General features: G+C 34.6%; 1 protein-coding gene across 1 annotated transcript in view; it reads left to right on the top strand.

Annotated features, from left to right (window-relative positions):
• The window catches only part of LOC106699984 (up-regulator of cell proliferation-like), a 32,402-nt gene that overhangs the window by 6,107 nt on the left and 7,555 nt on the right, over positions 1-18,740 (top strand). Inside the window, exons 2-9 of the mRNA XM_023345869.1 lie at positions 199-5,778; positions 6,828-7,034; positions 7,613-7,665; positions 8,002-8,113; positions 16,883-16,944; positions 17,046-17,160; positions 17,818-17,870; positions 17,973-18,084. Coding sequence (XP_023201637.1) covers positions 6,905-7,034; positions 7,613-7,665; positions 8,002-8,113; positions 16,883-16,944; positions 17,046-17,160; positions 17,818-17,870; positions 17,973-18,084 — 637 coding nt within the window. The 5' untranslated portion in view covers positions 199-5,778; positions 6,828-6,904. The remainder of the gene's footprint in view (positions 1-198; positions 5,779-6,827; positions 7,035-7,612; positions 7,666-8,001; positions 8,114-16,882; positions 16,945-17,045; positions 17,161-17,817; positions 17,871-17,972; positions 18,085-18,740) is intronic.

Genomic DNA, 18,740 nt, shown 5'->3' with positions numbered 1-18,740 from the left:
CCCTAGGCAGTCTCATGAAGAGGATGGTCAGGGTTGTCCATAATTTTCTTGATCTTATGAAGAATCCTTCTGTCAGGTCTAAATACCTATTAGAGACAATTTAAACAAACACAGGAAAGACAAACCTTCTGTGAGGATTTGGATTTTGTGTCTTTTCAGATAATTGAGTCTCTTTTTTTTCCCTTTCTTTGTTTCCAGGTGTCCCTCTTTTTCCCAGATTACCCTCTGTGTATTTAACCCTACTTGTGCCATCTGCCCCTTGTCGAATCCTTGTCATGTGTATCCCATGAATCTACCTGTGTCTCTGTTCCATGCTTATCTGTGCTTCCAGGATTTCGTGTACTTTATCATTAAAATCATAACTTCACACTAAACCTGGGTCCACCGCGTTATTCCTCACCACTACAATTCCTCAATTCATGACACCTTCTTCACATAATCATCTCAAGAACAGAACCAGCCGTCTTTATCAGGCATTTCAGCTTTTTAAGGTCTCTGGCTCTGATGCTGCTGCAGACCTTTGTTGCATCAATTCATTGTTGCTAATGCTAATTGTGGTAAATGTCTTCATATGTTTTTGCATTAACAAAGTACACTGACTTTCATAGCAGCTGATCTTTGCGTTTTACTAAAATAAATAAAAAACAAATGCAGAGCTTCTCAATCATCAACTTTAGTTGAAAAACAATTTTCTAAAAGAAAATACATATTATAAGTCATCCTCAATCGTTTTTCTTTTTTGTTGAAACGTCTGCAGTTTTCACTTGAACAATTTCATTATGGTAAATGTTACATGTTTTGGATTAACTTGGATTTTACCAAATTTCCAGATACTAACAGTTTTTGTCAGCCTGAAAACAATGTTATTCAATTTTACATTGTTTTTCTGCAGTACACTGAAGACCAGTAGTGTGGTAAAATATGCTGCACACTGGCAGCTCTACCTTGGTCAGTTTTTGGTCAATGCTCAAGACAACAAACCTGGACAATTTTTGAATCTGGTGGAGAAGTTGTATAAGACAGTGGAAGTGTTTGGTATTGAAATTTAAATCAGCAGTGAACCATAAATCCTGCTGGACTCTTTGGTTGCACATCAAGGTGGAAGCCACATCTCTCAGGAAGACAAAAAGACCTTTGACCTTTTCAAAATCTCAACAATTGAGCTTGTTAGCAAAGATAAATTGTCAAAATGCCAGTGATAATGTTTTTTAAATAAATAATGAACCTGGATCACTGTGGTACCTGTGAAATTGTTGAGTTTCTTCAAGTCATAGAATAAAAGTCAAAGGTCAAAACTAATTTAAGTCAAAGCTGGAGGAGTTAAAGGATTTTTACAAACCCTTAAAGGGAGGAGTTGTTGCACAGATGGCCAGAGATGATGAATATTATGGACTTATCAAGAACTGTATTTTATTAGTAAAATAATCACAGTTGTTGAGATCATGTATATATGAGACAATTTGTTTTTATCCTTCCAACAAGTCACAGATGTATCATAGTTAACAATTTCCACATTTCAAAGCTGTAGTGGAAGTTTTAATTTATTGCTAGTCTACAAATAAATAAGATTTTAATCTGTATCAGATTGTTGGGAACTTAAACAAAGCTGATATATCGGAATGCTTTAAAAAACACCAAAAATAATGGTTGTAATGTAGTTAGTATAAATTGGACCAAGTATATTTTAATAATCATATGACTGCTGCCTTTTTATCAGCATTGTACAAACAAAGCTCTTCTGTAAATTAATCAATTTAATTTATAACTGTTAATTTATAACTTGCAAATTTTGATCTCTTAGAGGAGCTAATATAGAAAAATTATGTAGAGTTAGCCCCCATTAACTATTTTGATTGTTAAAGTATTCTACACGTTAAACCGCTATTATTAGTGTTTATTTAGCATGACAGTAACAAATTAGATTATGATATACCCCATAATCCTGTGGTGACAACTACAGTTTTAAAAAGACCCTGTTTGTCTATTTCCTCCAGTAGAGACCCGAACAGTACTGTGGCTCAGCTGCTTTGGACATTATACACACCATATTATTCAGTTTAATTCAGCTCATTTTTATAGCACCAATTCACCACAAATGTGACAACAATTTGTGGTCACATTGTTGTCAGCAGCACAGAAAAGCATATCTTTTCTGTGCTGCTGTATTACTGTAGTAAAGTTTGATTGATTCAGTTATAAATTACTTTGATGATGAAGTGATAAGGAAGAGAGGTAACCACAAACAGAAAGCAAAAACTAAAGTTGATGTTAGTGAACTGATGCAGGTTTCCTGAAGAGTAGAAACCGATCTGTGAAGTACTTGAAAGCAGAGTCACAAATTAGTAGAATAATCTCAATGAGGAAGTTAATTATCAAGGTTTCATTCTGAAGTCAAGACATCTGATAAGAAGGAAGATCATACCATTGATTGTGTTTGGGATTTACCCCAGACCCATGGAGGAAAAGGACTGAACTGAAAGCAGAACAAGAAACTGGTAAATATCTCTGAATGCACAGCTTTACCTCAGTGGTATGATGAGAATCTAGGAAGGAGGAAATTCAACAAAACTGGGCGTCAAACTGATATCATAGATAAACTCACTGTAGATCAGAATGTTTCCTCTTATGCAGTGAAGTAAGAAATGAGGAAACACAAGAACATTTTGATCTTGATGGCTGAGTAAAAACTGCATCTCCAATAAATAATATTGGATCCAAAGTAAAGTTCAGCCTATTGTTTGTGAATCCAGTGTTCATACTGGCTCAAAAGTAAAACCAGCTGCTGGTCAATCCTCCAACGCCACGTCGCAACACAGACTGATCAGAAACTAACTGATGCTCTAATCCAGGTCCAGGTAAAGATCCTTCAGGAGAACATCAGGCGTCTCATCAGGAACATGGCCAGATGTTGTCTGAAGGTCATGCACACACATGGAGGCCACACACACATGGAGGCCACACACACTACTGAGCCTCATTTAGACTGAGGAAATTGACTGAATCAATCTGTCATGTTGTTTTAAACTTTCATAGTGAGCATGAATCCAAATCCAGATTTCCAAAATGAAATAATGTTGATTTACAATGATCATTTATGTTATTTTCTTCTCATTCAATTTCACTGTGATAATAATAAAGATTTTCAATTAGAATATTTAATTAATTGAGTTCTAGGATGTTATTTTAATGTTCACTTTAATTTTGTGAGCGGTGTATAAAACTGTTTGCACAGGTCCAAACATTTTCTTTGTACATTCTCATCATTTTAGAATTGAGGATTTGTGAATAAATGACAAACTCCAAACTTTTCATGCCTTAAAATCAATTGAAGTCTGAGCTGAAGGTGTTACAGCAGCATTATAAAAACCTTAGAGAGTGATGTGTCTTATTTTATTGATCAGATAGCCAAAGATAACGAGTATGATGGATCAAACTCTAGTTTGTCTAAAACTACAAATTAAAAACAATATATATATATAAAAATACAAGCTTTTATGCACTTTTAAGTATGTACTATGATGTTAGAAGTGACACAGGCAAACCTCATGATGTAAATGTGAAAAAGAACTTAAGTCCATCTTGAAGAAAATGGATCCATGCTGGCAACAACATTTCATGGCACTCAGTCCAGTGGACCATAAATCCTGCTGGACTCTATGGCTGCACATCAAGGAGGAAAACAGAAAGACCTTTGACCTTTTCATTAGATCAACAATAGGTTTTATCAGCAAAGAGAAATTGTCAAAATTGGAATGATAGTGTTGTTAAGTAAATAATGTCAATGTGAATATGTTGAGTTTTATTAAGTCAGAATAAAAGTCAGAAGGTGAAAACTGATTGGAGTCAGAGATGGAGAAGTTAAAGGAGAATTGCAAAGCCTTAGAGAGAAGAGTTGTTGTACAGATGTCCAGAGATGATTAATATTATTACAATAATAATAATAATAATAATAATAATAATAATAATAATAATAATAACTACTTATTAGGATGTCAAAATGTGTCAGATTGTTGGGGATTAAAAACAACAAAATAATAGTTTTAATGCAGCTGGTTTGAATTGGACAAAGTATATTTTAATAATCATGTACAAACAAAGCTCTTCTGTAATTTAATCAACTTTACCTGTTTTAATTATGAATTACATTGATGATAAAGTCAGGTAGAGTCAATTAAAGAACAAAAACAAAAGTTAAAGTTGATGGTATTGAATTGATGCAGGTTTCCTGCTTTGTATTACAAACCTCAGGCGAAAGTATCGGTATGCCAAGTAGTGGAAACCAGAGTTACAAATTAGTAGAATAATTTCAATGAGGAAACCTGCATTCTTGAGTTTGGGAGCCTGTTAAGAAGGAAGATCATACCATTGATTGTGTTGGGGATTTACCCCAGACCCATGGAGGAAAAGGACTGAACTGAACACAGAACAAGGAACTGGTAAAAAACTCTGAATGCACAGCTTCACCCCAGTGGTATGATGATCATGTCCTTAACTGTAAACAGATTAGATCCAGTTGTTTCACTTAAATCCAAAAGTGAAAGTAGAATCAAGGATATAAAAGGAGTTGGCTGCTGTCCAGCTCTCAGACAGAACTGCTGCTCTACAGAGTCGCTGCACTACAGAACTTCCTTCAAGGTAAGTGTTTTGATTATGTTAATAAAGCATCTCTTTATGAAGGTTGATTCACTTATATAACTGAATATAATTTTTTATTGAAACATATATATATGTTAGTAATGCTACGATCAGGTTTTTGCTTCTGATCACAGTCACCAGTGAGAGGCAATCACTGATCAATGCTGATCACCTGGATTGGATGTAAATTTTTCGCTTTAGGTATAAATGCTACTACAGTGGTTTGACTGGTGGATTCTATTTATCATCATCAGTTATTTAGGATGACATTGGATCATTTCAGAGATCCTCACTGAACTTCTGGAGTGAATTGGCTGCACTGAAAGTAAAGGGTTCGAATAATATTGCACGCCCCACTTTGCAGTTTTTATTTGTTAAAAAAAGTTTAAAATATGTAATAAATTTTGTTCCACCTCACGATTGTGTCCAACTTGTTGTTGATTCTTCACAAAATAATAAAAACTTTAGATCTTTCTGTCTGAAGCCTGAACTGGCAAAAGGTTGAAAAGTTCAAGGGGGGCGAATCCCTTCGCAAGGTTCTGTATGTGATCAGGAAAAATGGGAAAAATTTACCTAATGTAAACAAACCATGCAAAATACTTGCAGGCACAATACATCAGATACTCAGTCAAAAGAACAACTGAAAAACCTGCAATTAGTTAATATTTGACAGTAATGTTCACAGTACCCTAAGTTATGCATGAGTCAAATCAATCTCAAAACACTGCCTATATCAAATACTGTCAACGTAAAATGCAGGTTGCATCAAAATAAACAATCAAAAAATTACTAAATCAGAACTTCCAGAGAGCATGGCTAGCTGATTAATGCTGGTTCTGACTGGTTATTTCTGACCTCGCTGAGTAATTCTGCAGACTGCCAAATGGAGGCAGAGGAAATGTTTTTTTATTATTATTTCAGAGATTATCTGTTTAATGTTAGGACATAACAAAAGTTTATGTAAAATCTTTTTTGCTTAAGTTACATTCTGCAGCTTGAAGCAGATGTTTGGTGTGAGAGTTCACTGCTGGGTGGAGTTTAAACGGTGCTACATCTGTGAAATATTACTACCAATCCTAACTTGTTGACTTAAATTATTTTTCAGGTTACTTGCTTAGCTTTCTGACCATCATGCTCTTCCAGGTGAATATTTGTAGTTGTGTGCTGTTTTACCTGCTGTCTGGCCGCTCCGGATGTCTTTCTTTTCCTGCATCGAGCCTCAATGTAGCCATACACTTTGTCAAGTGTTTGTTTTTAAATGTCATATTAGATTTGTTGTGTTAATGCATTTTGACCTGCTTCGCCCCCGAGGTATTTCTCCATCACAACACGCACGCTTCCCCATTCACTCTGAGTGTTGAAGTTCCTCATCACATTGCTTAGGATTTGGTTGCCATGCGCTTGCGCAGTGTGAAGGAAAGGAGATAAGCTGCACTGGCAGGTTGCGAAGTGACATATAAGTGATCAGTTTTAGTGATCAGCATACCTGTCAAGTTTCCCATTTTGGCCGAGAGACTACCTTAGAAGTTGGGAAATTTTTCTGCAATCTTACATTGTTTCTCCACCATTAACACGACTGCATCACACGATAATCTTGAGCTTTAGTACAAACTGTGCAAATGAAGGGTGTGAGCACCGCACGGACATCTAGATTGACAGTGCTAAAATCTTCCTCCTGGATTTGATTGGTGATTTCTGACAGTGCATTTCTGCAGTAGGACCACTGGAGGGAGCCAGAGGACTTTGATGTTTTCAGAGATTATCTGTCGCTTGTTTGACAGTTTTAACAAATATGCAATAAATACATTTTTATAAAAGTTACTGCAGCTTTAAATGTTTCTGCAGCGATAATACACCAAAATGTCTTAAAGGGTTTCAGAATATTTTAGAGACGTCAGAAGCCAGAAAGACATTAACATGTTTTAAACCTTGCAGTGACCTCTATGACCTCTTAGAATTGAAGATGATCAGCTTTTAAAGAAAGGTGGTGACGACACACCTTAAATGGGAGGTTTGTTGGGTCTAGAAAGTCATTTAGGCGTTAAGCATTTCAATAAAGATTAATGGGTTTTCTACAGGCAGTTAGTACCTAATAAAAAAACAACAACATTCAACTGGTCATCAATAAATATTACATAAATATTATGGAAGTTATTAATGCTGACTTTTTTTTGTTTTGTTTTTTCACACAGCCTGATCCATTCATGTGGAGACAGTAGAGCACAAAAATTGCAGTTAACTTCGTATCTTCCCAACACCTGATGGCAAAATGGACATCTTGACTCTGATCTATATCTGTATGGTATACATCGCATTACTACTGATAGGTCAACTCAAATCTCGTAAACCCCCAGAGCGAACCCGTCAGAATCCAAAAGGAAGTCCAACAGAAAGAACAGGTATGCCTGCTGCAACACCTGCACACATTTGTGAATACAGTAGACAAAAGTCAAAGAAGAGTACAACATATTTAAAACCAACTGTAAACAAACATACATTAAAATGGAAGCAAATGAACTTTGATTTACAAAAGCTTTTTAAAATTAAGATTAGCTGAAAGAGTCGAATTATAAATGCTGAGGAAACTGGAAGTAATAAATTAGTATTTTCTTAGCGTAAGATAATTTCATATTTTAGGCAAAAATTACAGTCTGGATGTACAAAACTGGTGGAGGCTTACCCTAAAATATTTTCTGCTGTAAATGCAGCAAACGATGCCTGATGATAGTACTGATTTGGGAGCCTTAATGTCAGTAAAAAGAGAATTTTTCAGATTTATATTTATGAATAATTAAACATTGTTATTGTACGAGGTGCTCTGCCCTCCACTTCAGAGATACTAACACTCTCTCCCTCTGCAGTAATCAGCCTTCCTCTCTTAAAACTTTGTGATATCTGACAACTGGTTCTGGGACCATGAGTGTTGGTTTACAGACACAAATAAAAGCCAAAATATTTTGTCTTATTTTTCTTTCAGAGACAACCAATCAGCATGACTGTGATAATAAAGAGTCCGCTCCCACAACGAAGGTAGAGGAACACTGTAATGTCCAAAATACACTGCTCAAAAAAATAAAGGGAACACTTAAACAACACAATATAACTCCAAGTAAATCAAACCTCTGTGGAATCAAACTGTCCACTTAGGAAGCAACACTGATTGACAATCAATGTGATTTTGTTGTCAGCACATTCAACTTTGTACAGAACAAAGTATTCAATGAGAATATTTCTTTCATTCAGATCTAGGATGTGTTATTTGAGTGTTCCCTTTATTTTTTTGAGCAGTATATAATAAAATAATCGAGCCATCAATCTATCTATATGTGACACTTAAGCTATATATGTTTTGCTATTTATCATAAGGGAACCAGCACTGGAGGTGAATCTGAGACTCTTAATGGAGAGACAAGAGAGGAACCTTCATCAACATCTGCTGAGTCTGATGACAAGCCAAAGGATGGTACAGATGGTGAAGGTCAGTAAAATTAATTTAAAATGAAATCAGAGTGCAAGAATGTTTGAAAAGCCATGTCTGACATTCATTTGTTCATTTTCATAGAATTTTTATTCATCATTTCCTTTGTCAGATTCAAGTTATTTCTGTCATCATTGTGGTTTTTTAAATATTAACAAAGGAGTTCCAACAATTTTTTCCGTGTGTATGTTTATGTTATTTCAGATGTATATACAGTGATCAGGGAAAATTTAGGGATTTTTAGGATCAACTATAGATTTCATTTCAATTTTGAATTTGAGTCCACATTAGAAAAATTGGAAATCAAGGTTTATAGTTTTTTAAAATGAAGAAAGTCTGAATAAACTCAGAGTGCTCAACAGAATTATTTATTTAAAAAAATAAACTCATGAAACAGGCCTGGACAAAATTATGGTTCTCTTAGCTTATGTTGCTCAACGTTTTGAGGCAATCACTGCAATCAAACGATTCCTATAAAGGTCAATTATACCTCTGCACCTCTCAGCAGGTACAGAGGCTTGTGAAAGTATTTGGCCCCATTGAACTTTTCAACCTTTTGCGCTTTTCAGGCTTCAAACATAAAGATCAAAATTTTTTATTATTTTGTGAAGAATCAACAAGTGGGACACAATAATCAGGTGGAATGAAACTTATTAGATATTTCAAACTTTAGGGCTGCACAGTGGCGCAGTTGGTTGCACTGTTGTCTTGCAGCAAGAAGGTCCTGGGTTCGATTCCCAGCCCGGGGTCTTTCTGCATGGAGTTTGCATGTTCTCCCTGTGCATGGTGGGTTCTCTCCAGGTACTCTGGCTTCCTTCCACAGTCCAAAACATGACTGTCAGGTTAATTGGTCTCTCTAAATTCTCCCTAGGTGTGAGTGTGTGTGTGCTTGGTTGTTTATCCTGTCTGTCTCTGTGTTGCCCTGCGACAGACTGGTGACCTGTCCAGGATGACCCCGCCTCTCACCTGGAACGTTAGCTGGAGATAGGCACCAGCACCTCCTGACCCCACTAGGGACAAGGGTGTGAGAAAACGGAAGGATGGATTTTAAACTTTAACAAATAAAAAAAAAAGCAAAGTGAGGCAATATAATTTGGCCCCCTTGCATTAATACTTTGTAGCGCCACCTTTTGCTGCGCTTACAGCTACAAGTTGCTTGGGATCTCTATCAGTTTTGCACATCGAGAAACTGAAATTCTTGTCCATTCTTCCCTGCAAAACAGCTCAAGCTCAGTGAGGTTGGATGGAGAGAGCTTGTGAACAGCAGGTTTCAGCTCTTTCCACAGATTCTCGAATGGATTCAGGTCTGGACTTTGACTTGGCCATTCTAACACCTGGATATGTTAATTAGTGAAACCATGATGCTGTCACCATGTTTGACAGTGGGGATGATGTGTTCAGGGTGATGAGCTGTGTTGCTTTTACGCCAAATATACAGACTAAATCCTCTCAGCTAATTTTGTATCTTTTAAATATTTAATAAGTGCTTGAATTATGTCATGTGATTGATGCTTCCCTAATAAATTAGCCATAGTTACTGAACTCCCCATTACCCTTTCCAGTTCTTTCCTCTTTTTTATATTTCCTACAATAAATCAACACATGTTCTACTCCTTCTGTTTCCCCGCAATAAGAACAATCACCTGATGGATGTTTCCCTATTATTAATTTTTATTATTATTTAAACCACTATTTAAACTAGTATACACAATCCTCAACCTGTTCATCCATATTTCCTCTCTCCTGTTCATTATGCTATTATTTCTTATGATCACCTCCTTCTGTATTTTATGTAAATGCCTTCCTCTTTCTTCTAAATTCCATCTCTCCTGCCATATTATTTATTTTATCTTTAATAATTACTTTTATTTCTGCTCTACTTAGTGGGACATCATATTCAATTTCTCTTGCTTTAACTGATTCTTTAGCCAACTTATCTACTTTTTCATTACCTACAATACATTTATGTGCTAGAACCCTTATGAATATAATACTTCTATTTTGTTGCTTTATACCATATATCAAATAACTAACTTCATTTAAAAGATCTTGACGGCTTTCATATTTTCCACTTATAATACTGGTTAAGCAAGACATTGAATCTGAACACATGACTACCTTACTAGGCTTCACCTCCAGCACCCATTGCAGTGCCAAAATAATTGCCAACATCTCTGCTGAAAATAATGATAAATTATCCATTGCTCTTCTTTATATAAAACCTTTTTGTTTCAGAACATAAACTGCCAGTCCTGTTTTACAATTTTCCTCTTTTGATGCATCTGTATATATTTGTGTCATATTTTCATACATTATTTCTAAATACTGCTGAATAATTTGATACAAACCTCCACAGGACTGTTCTATTTTTTGGTTTCTAAATTTACTATTGACATTTCAAATAACCATGGACCAATTTTAGATTTAATTACAGTTTTACAGGATGCTATATTATTTATTCCCAACTGATCTTTATACATATTTCCTTCCCATCCCAAACTCCTAATGTTATGGCCATACTCAACATTCTCTGAATACCTGTTTAGTAGAATGATTTTCCTCATGTCCTTGTAAATGTAACCAATAATTTGCTGACTGTTTCATCCGCCTTAAGTCCAGTGGTATTTCTCCAGTAATCACCTGAAGAGCAGGAGTTGGAGACGTTCTAAAAGCACCACAACATATCCTGAGTGCTTTAGCTTTTATTCTATCTAAATCTAATACAGAATTTGCAGCTGACTTATCAACAATACATCCAAAGTCCAACACAGAACTAATTTAACATCATCCATTCTTTTCAAAGATGTGCTTGTCGCCCCCCCAATCATTCCCTGACAAACATCTCAAAATATTAATGCCTTTTTTACATTTATCAATAATCTTTTGTATATGTATTTTAAATGAAAGTTTTACATCAAACCATACTCCTAGGTACCTTACAATATTTACCTGCTTCAATTTATGCCCTTATAATCTAAGATCTATTGTAGGATTAACCCTTTTCCTTGAAAAACATATTACTTGTGTCTTCTCAACAGACAAATGAAACCCCCATTCATGTGACCATCTTTCAACCTTATTAACTGCTGATTGCATTCTATTTTTTAAATTACTAATATTGCCTCCTCTCACCCATAATGCCCCATCATCCGCATATAATGCTTTACTCATTCTAAAATCTATGGTATCAAAAATATCATTAATCATTATATTAAAAAGCAATGGACTACATACACTACCTTGTGGAGTTCCATTTTGTATAGCATAAATATTTGAATAATTTACCCCAACTCTTACTTCTATTGTTCTATTCTTTAAAAAAAGTCGTTAATCCAATTAAACATTTTCCCTTTTATTTCCATTTTATCCATCTTAATTAATAAACCTTCCTTCCAAAGCATATCATATGCTTTTTCAATATCAAAAAATGTAGCTAAGAGAAATTTTTATTTACCTGAGCCTTTCTTATTTCATTTTCTAAACAATTGGATCTACAGTTATCTGTGCACTCCTAAAACCACTTTGATAAGGAGATAAAAGACCTCTTTTTTCCATTTCATACATTAATCTCTTAGTTTTCATTCTCTCCATCAATTTACATAAATTAGATGTAAGAGCTATAGGCCTATAACTTTTTACCTCTACTTTATCCTTACTTGGCTTTACTATTGGTACGACGACTGAATGTTTCCAACTAGAGGACAATTCACCTTGTTCCCATATTTTATTGTACAACTTTAAAACTACTCCTTTAGCAACATCTGATAACTTTTCAATCATCCTATAGAATAAGCCATCTTTACCTGGAGATGTATCTGAAGTCCAATCAAAGCTCTATTCATTTTAAACAATGTAAAATCTTTATCTAAAACACCTCCTTCTATCTCTTTCCTATTTAAAATTTCTCTAATATCTTCAATCATTTTCAATCTCCATGATAATTCTTCATTTGATAAATTTTGAGAACTATGCATTTTCACAAAGGACCTAGCAAATATCTCTGCTTTCTCCTTGTTTGTTACAGCTTCACACTGATTATCTTTAATTATAGGTAAAGAAAAATCCCTTCTAATTCCTCCCATCTTTCTAATCATTCCCCAGATCTCGTTTACTTTAACTTCTGTTCCAATTGTACTACAAAAACCCCTCCAATAATTCTTTTAGATAATTTAACTATTCTCTTAACTTTAGACTGTGCTTTTTTGTATAATATTAAACTCTCAAATGAATGATTTAATTTTAACTTTCTAATGATTTACTCCTAACTTTAATAGCTTCTTTACATTCATTGTTCCACCAAGGAACCACTTTATTTTCCTTTAATCCAGTAGATTTGCCAATGACCTTTTCTGCAGATTCACATATTATATTTGTAATCATTGAATTTAATTCTTCAATATCATTGCTTAAATTTGGCATAATCTCCATAAGTTTGTCACTTGCTATCTTATTATACATTGCCCAATTAGCCTCCCTCATTCTCCATTTAGGATACCAATTGTCTTCAGCTACTACATTAAAAATATGCAACTTAAGCAGCATAGAATAATGATCTCTTTCAAGGGGGTTATGATTAATTACTTCCCGTTGACTAATTCCTGATCTAAAGTAAGATCAATAGAAGATTCTGCTTCATGTTCTACATCAAATTTAGTACCTCTTCCATCATTTAGACAAGTTAACTTATAATCATCCATAAATTCCTCAATTATGTTCCCATTTTCACATATTAAATACTTTATAACTAATTCCCTGCTGAACAAATATAGCAACACCTCCTCCTACATTTAGATTTCTATCTTTACGTAGTGCTGTATATCCATTAAGAATAAAATCAAGTGTTGGTTTTAACCAGGTTTCTTGAATACATACTATATTTGGTTTAACATTCTGTCTTTCAATAAAAAAATTAAACTCTTGGCCATTAGCAAATCTTGCATTCCCCTGTAATATGGATAAAACCATCAGATTTCACCATTACTGGACTGTTGACTTTCATTTATCCCCATTGTTAAAACTGCATTGATTGACTCAAAAGACAAGTCTCCATTTCAAGGTATTTTTCTGCCGCCTTAGTTATTATTTTAATTCGCTCTGTTCTACCATTTGTCTGTGCTGAACAATTTATTACTTCCACAATAAATGCAACAAATTTCTTTTTTTCCATCATCATTGTACTTCCTGAATTTCTCTGGCTCTGCATTTGCTTTGTTGTTTGAGATGGAGTTTGGGGCAGAGAAATGCTTTTAGCATTAACATTTAAATTACTTGCTTTTTTAACTGCATAGGTAACATTTTCCTTTGCGCATATATTTTGTACCTGCACTGCTCTTTTATGAGCTTCACATCCTTTAAATGCAGCACTATGTTCCCCACCACAATTACACTAACTTAGTTCCTTCAGAACATTTTTCATACTCATGCTCCCCTCCACACTTAGCCCCCCCAGCCTTAGCTCTGCAAGCAGCAGCAATATGTCCAAACCTTTGGCATTTGTAGCATCTGGATGTTGGAGGAGTGTTTTGCCTTACTGTATAACTGACATACCCAATCATCACTTTTTCAGGTAATCTATCCTCTTCTAGGATTAACATGACTGACTTACCAGGATTTTTAACTCCTTCTGTTGTAAAAAAACAAGTGTTTCACTTTAATCACCCGAGCTCCTTCTATATTACTTTTAATCTCTTCCTCCATCAGATCAGTTGATACTTCATATATTACTGCCATTACTTTTCCTTTGTCCTGCCATATTTGTGGCTTGATTGTTTTTCCCAATAATGTCTTGCATCTCATTAGTCCCTGCACCTGATCTCGATCTCTGCATAACACCAATAGATTACCATCTTTTAACGTTTTGACTGCTTTCACCTCACCTTCTATTTTATATATTGCCTCACTTAATAGCACACTTATAGCTCACTTAAGGATTAATAGCACATGGGTTCTGGAATCAAAGAATAACTTTAATTTCATTTTTTCATTTTCCTCTCCTTTTTTCTTCATCGGATTCAAATCCTTTCCTTTTCTTATTTATTCAGTTCACTGTTTGCCAGACTCCTGTTTTTGCACTTCTTTTACAATAATCATTAATTAATAATCACCACAATTATCTGAGTCATCTAATTCTTCGCATTCATCCATCGCACTTCCTTGTTTAAAGGAACCTACAATTAACTCCAAATTACACCTCAATCACTTTAACTTTAACCAACAAACGCTTCCCTGCTATCAATCTGAGAGTGCGCCGTAGACCTATGTAGACCCACTGACTGATTACAAGAATGTGGACACCTGCGATGCTAATTAGTGGACACACCTTGATTTAACATGTCAAGTAATGTTGCTACACATGTTCCTTTGGTCACATTATTTTCATGCCATCATTTTTGTCCAGGCCTGTCTTATGGGTTTATTTTTTAAAAATAATTCTGTTGAAGCATGTTTTGAAAAGCAATGTCTGACTTTCATTTGTTCATTTTTATTGAATTATTTTTCATTATCTTTGTCAAATTCAAGTTATTTCTGTGACCATTGTGGGTTTTCCTTTCATTAACAGAGGAGGACCAACAATTTTGTACATGTACATGTCCATGGTCTTTTAAGAAAAATTATTTATGTGCAACTTTTATAATGTCAGTGCATACCCAAGATATCACAAGGAGCTAGAGGAATAAATTGAAGTGTGTTTGATTTTTCTATATGTATTGGTTTTTCATTCAGAACATCTAAATAGACACATTTTCCAACAATAAGCTGAATTTTTAAAAAATTATTAAAAAGTTTACAATTTACTGAAAAATTACCAAAGAATTTCCAGATGATCATCGTAGATGTTGAATAGTTTTAATGATTTATCATGTTCATAAATTATGCACTTTTTAAATACAAAAAGTCAACCTCAAATTTATACCATAATGATCAACATTTAAACATTAAAAATCCACAATTCATCAGAAAGTAGCAAAAATATTCTGAAATGGTCAGGTCTATATGTATAATTATATTCCTTTATACAAATGTCAATAGATAAAATACTTATTAATAGGAAAATAACCATTTTTACCATGTCGACTGACAATATTAAACTAACTAAAAATGTATTATTTGATATCTAAATAAATGTAGTTATTCTATGTCTAAGTTAACAAAATATATCCATAAGGTCACTTTGAGCATTTGGGTTTTTGAGTGTCTTTATTGGTTCATTTAGTCCTTGTGTTTTCCTGTTTTCCCTGATTTATCCCTCATGTATATCAACCCACCTGTTTCCCTTGATCCCAGACTGGATCCTTGTCGTGTGTCATTGTCATTCTCTTTCTCTCGCCTCATTTTTGGCAAGCCTTCATTCCCCTTCTTGAGTCTCTGTCCATTGTATCATCATTCACCTGTGATTCCTGGTGGCCAAATAAAGCCTCGTGAAGCAATGAAGCTTCCCAGCCCATTGCTTTGTCCAAAGGTTAATTCATTTCTCACTAGTGACATTTGATGTTCAAACTGTGACAGCCTTGTCACTCAGATAGACATACCTAAAAAATGTGTAAATGCAATATTGTCACAAAGTTTTTGTCATACTCATGTTTAGTAACAGGAGAGTCAATTAAATCCTATTTAATCTTTTTTAGTTATTAAAATGATTTGTAGCCAATCCTGGTATATGTTGACTGTCAGTGGCTGTTTTCTCTTGTCGACTGATTTGACAATAAAGACATTTGTTTTAGTGTATTCAGAGTGCAGTGTTTGGTGGGGCAGACAGTATTCTTTGACATTTGATTTGCCTCCTGAAGAACTAAAATTGTTTTTAAATTTTCTTTTTCTTGGATTTCTATTGGCTCTCTGATCTGATCCCTTATATTTTTACTCATGAGGCCAGAATTTAATCTTCCAACAGCTTTAAGTATGTTTCTGCTGTGCAAGACTGATATGTTTTTGCAGAACAAAGAAATAGTGGAAATTTCAAGAAGGTGAGAATTTTGGAGGTGAAGGGTTTAATTATTTTTATTCAAGAATCTTATTGTGATCATCTCCAAGTCTTCCCAGATGTCAGATTTTTTCTTCTTGCTGGCTCCATTTCAATCAAGTTTATTTGTGTAGCACATTTCAGCAACAATGCAGTTTCAAATGCTTTACATAATAAAATACACAAATATAAAGTCACAAAATATACCATAATCAACACTTGGGAAAACCGTTAACAAACATTACATTTTGAAGAGTGCCATCATCAAAATTGTTAATACACATGGACTATAAAAGGTTCCTTTTATTTCGGCCACTGCTGAAGACAAATGCTCCTCTGATGCGATCAAATACAATAATCCATGAAGCAGCGGCTCATCACGCTTTAATTTTGAAAACCGACACGCAACATGAAGCAGTCACGTGACCCATCAATGCGAGGCATCGTTTGTTGCCAGTCACGTGGTTTTCAGCAAGTCGACACAAGCAGCGAAGCCTGGCTTCAGATAGCACATCACTACTTCCTGGTTTTTGTCCACTGAAAAAGTCATTAAATTCACTTAGTACCAACCCTGGGTCTGACCTCGTCCATCCCCACCACCAACAAACATCCATTTCATGACAGTCACAAACAAATGAACAACAGATTTATTTATTTATTTCCATTTCAAATATTTTAATATAAGTGGTAAAAATCTTCTTTAGATATTTGGCAACCAGCTATGTGTTCATGAAAGCTGTTCTGTAGGTGACAGTCAGGAGTTTACAGATGCAAATAAAAATCAAAACATTTTCTATTTTTTCTTTCAGAGACAAGCTGCATAAATACTCAACACAACTGTGATGAGAAAGTTTCCGCTCACACAATGGAGGTAAAGCATTCCAAACATCCAAAATATAATAAAAATAAATTAACTATCAATTGATCCCTGTGTGATGCTTAAATTATTTAAGTTTTCTTATTTATCTTAAGGAACCCAGCACTGAAGATAAATCGGAGGCTCCTAATGGTGAGAGAGGAGAGGAACCTGCATCAACATCTGCTGAGTCTGATGTTAACAATCCAAATGCTGCTACAGATGATAAAGGTCAGTAAAATAAAACTGAAAATGAAAGTAAGATGTGCTCTCTGTTTTTTCAGATAATATTGTTGCTTTTCACATTTCTGTTTTTCTGTCACAACCCACTGAGTCAACAATTTGTAGAACCACATTGTGGGATGTGTTTCTTCAAGCTTTTCATAGCTGAAATTTGACAATTGCAGATAACCAAAGATCCACTGATGTTTATGGTGGTGACATTACAAGATATGTAAAAGTTTAACGGTCCTTCTCAAGATCTTGTTGAGGAAACTGGAAGTAATAAATTAGTAATTTCTTAGTGTAAGTTAATTTCTGTGTTTTAGGCAAAAATTACAGTCTGGATGTACAAAACTGGTGGAGGCTTACCCTAAAATATTTTCTGCTGTAAATGCAGCAAACGATGCCTGATGAAAGTACTGATTTGGGAGCCTTAATATCAGTAAAAAGAGAATTTTTCAGATTTATATTTATGAATAATTAAACATTGTTATTGTATGAGGTGCTCTGCCCTCCACTTCAGAGATACTAACACTCTCTCCCTCTGCAGTAATCAGCCTTCCTCTCTTAAATCTTTGTGATATCTGACAACTGGTTATGAGACCATGAGTGTTGGTTTACAGACAGAAATAAAAGCCAAAACATTTTGTCTTATTTTTCTTTCAGAGATAAACAATCAGCATGAGTGTGATAATAAAGAGTCCGCTCCCACAACGAAGGTAGAGGAACACTGTAATGTCCAAAATGTAATAAAATAATCGAGCCATCAATCTATCTATATGTGACACTTAAGCTATATATGTTTTGCTATTTATCATAAGGGAACCAGCACTGGAGATGAATCTGAGACTCTTAATGGAGAGACAAGAGAGGAACCTTCATCAACATCTGCTGAGTCTGATGACAAGCCAAAGGATGGTACAGATGGTGAAGGTCAGTAAAATAAAATGAAAATGAAATCAGAGTGCAAGAATGTTTGAAAAGCCATGTCTGACATTCATTTGTTCATTTTTATAGAATTTTTATTCATCATTTCCTTTGTCAGATTCAAGTTATTTCTGTCACCATTGTGTTTTTTTAAATATTAACAAAGGAGTTCCAACAATGTTGTCCGTGTGTATGTTTATGTTATTTCAGATGTAAACACAGTGATCAGGGAATATTTGGGGATTTTTAGGATCAACTATAGATTTCTTTTAAATTTTTGAATTTGAGTCCACATTAGAAAAATTTGAAATCAAGGTTTATAGTTTTTTGAAATGAAGAAAGCCTGAATAAACTCAGAGTGCTCAACAGAATTATTTATTTAAAAAAATAAACTCATGAAACAGGCCTGGACAAAATGATGGTTCTCTTAGCTTATGTTGCTCAACGTTTTGAGGCAATCACTGCAATCAAATGATTCCTATAAAGGCCAATTATACCTCTGCACCTCTCAGCAGGTACAGAGCCTTGTGAAAGTATTCGACCTCCTTGAACTTTTCAACCTTTTGCCACTTTTCATGCTTCAAACATAAAGATCAAAATTTTTTATTATTTTGTGAATAATCAACAAGTGGGACACAGTCGTGAGGTGGAATGAAACTTAT

This window comes from Xiphophorus maculatus, chromosome 14 (genome assembly GCF_002775205.1).
Source record: "Xiphophorus maculatus strain JP 163 A chromosome 14, X_maculatus-5.0-male, whole genome shotgun sequence".
Classification (NCBI taxonomy): Eukaryota; Metazoa; Chordata; class Actinopteri; order Cyprinodontiformes; family Poeciliidae; genus Xiphophorus; species Xiphophorus maculatus.
The sequence above is the reverse complement of the archived record's forward strand: the minus strand, read 5'-3'. Positions and strand labels throughout refer to the sequence as shown.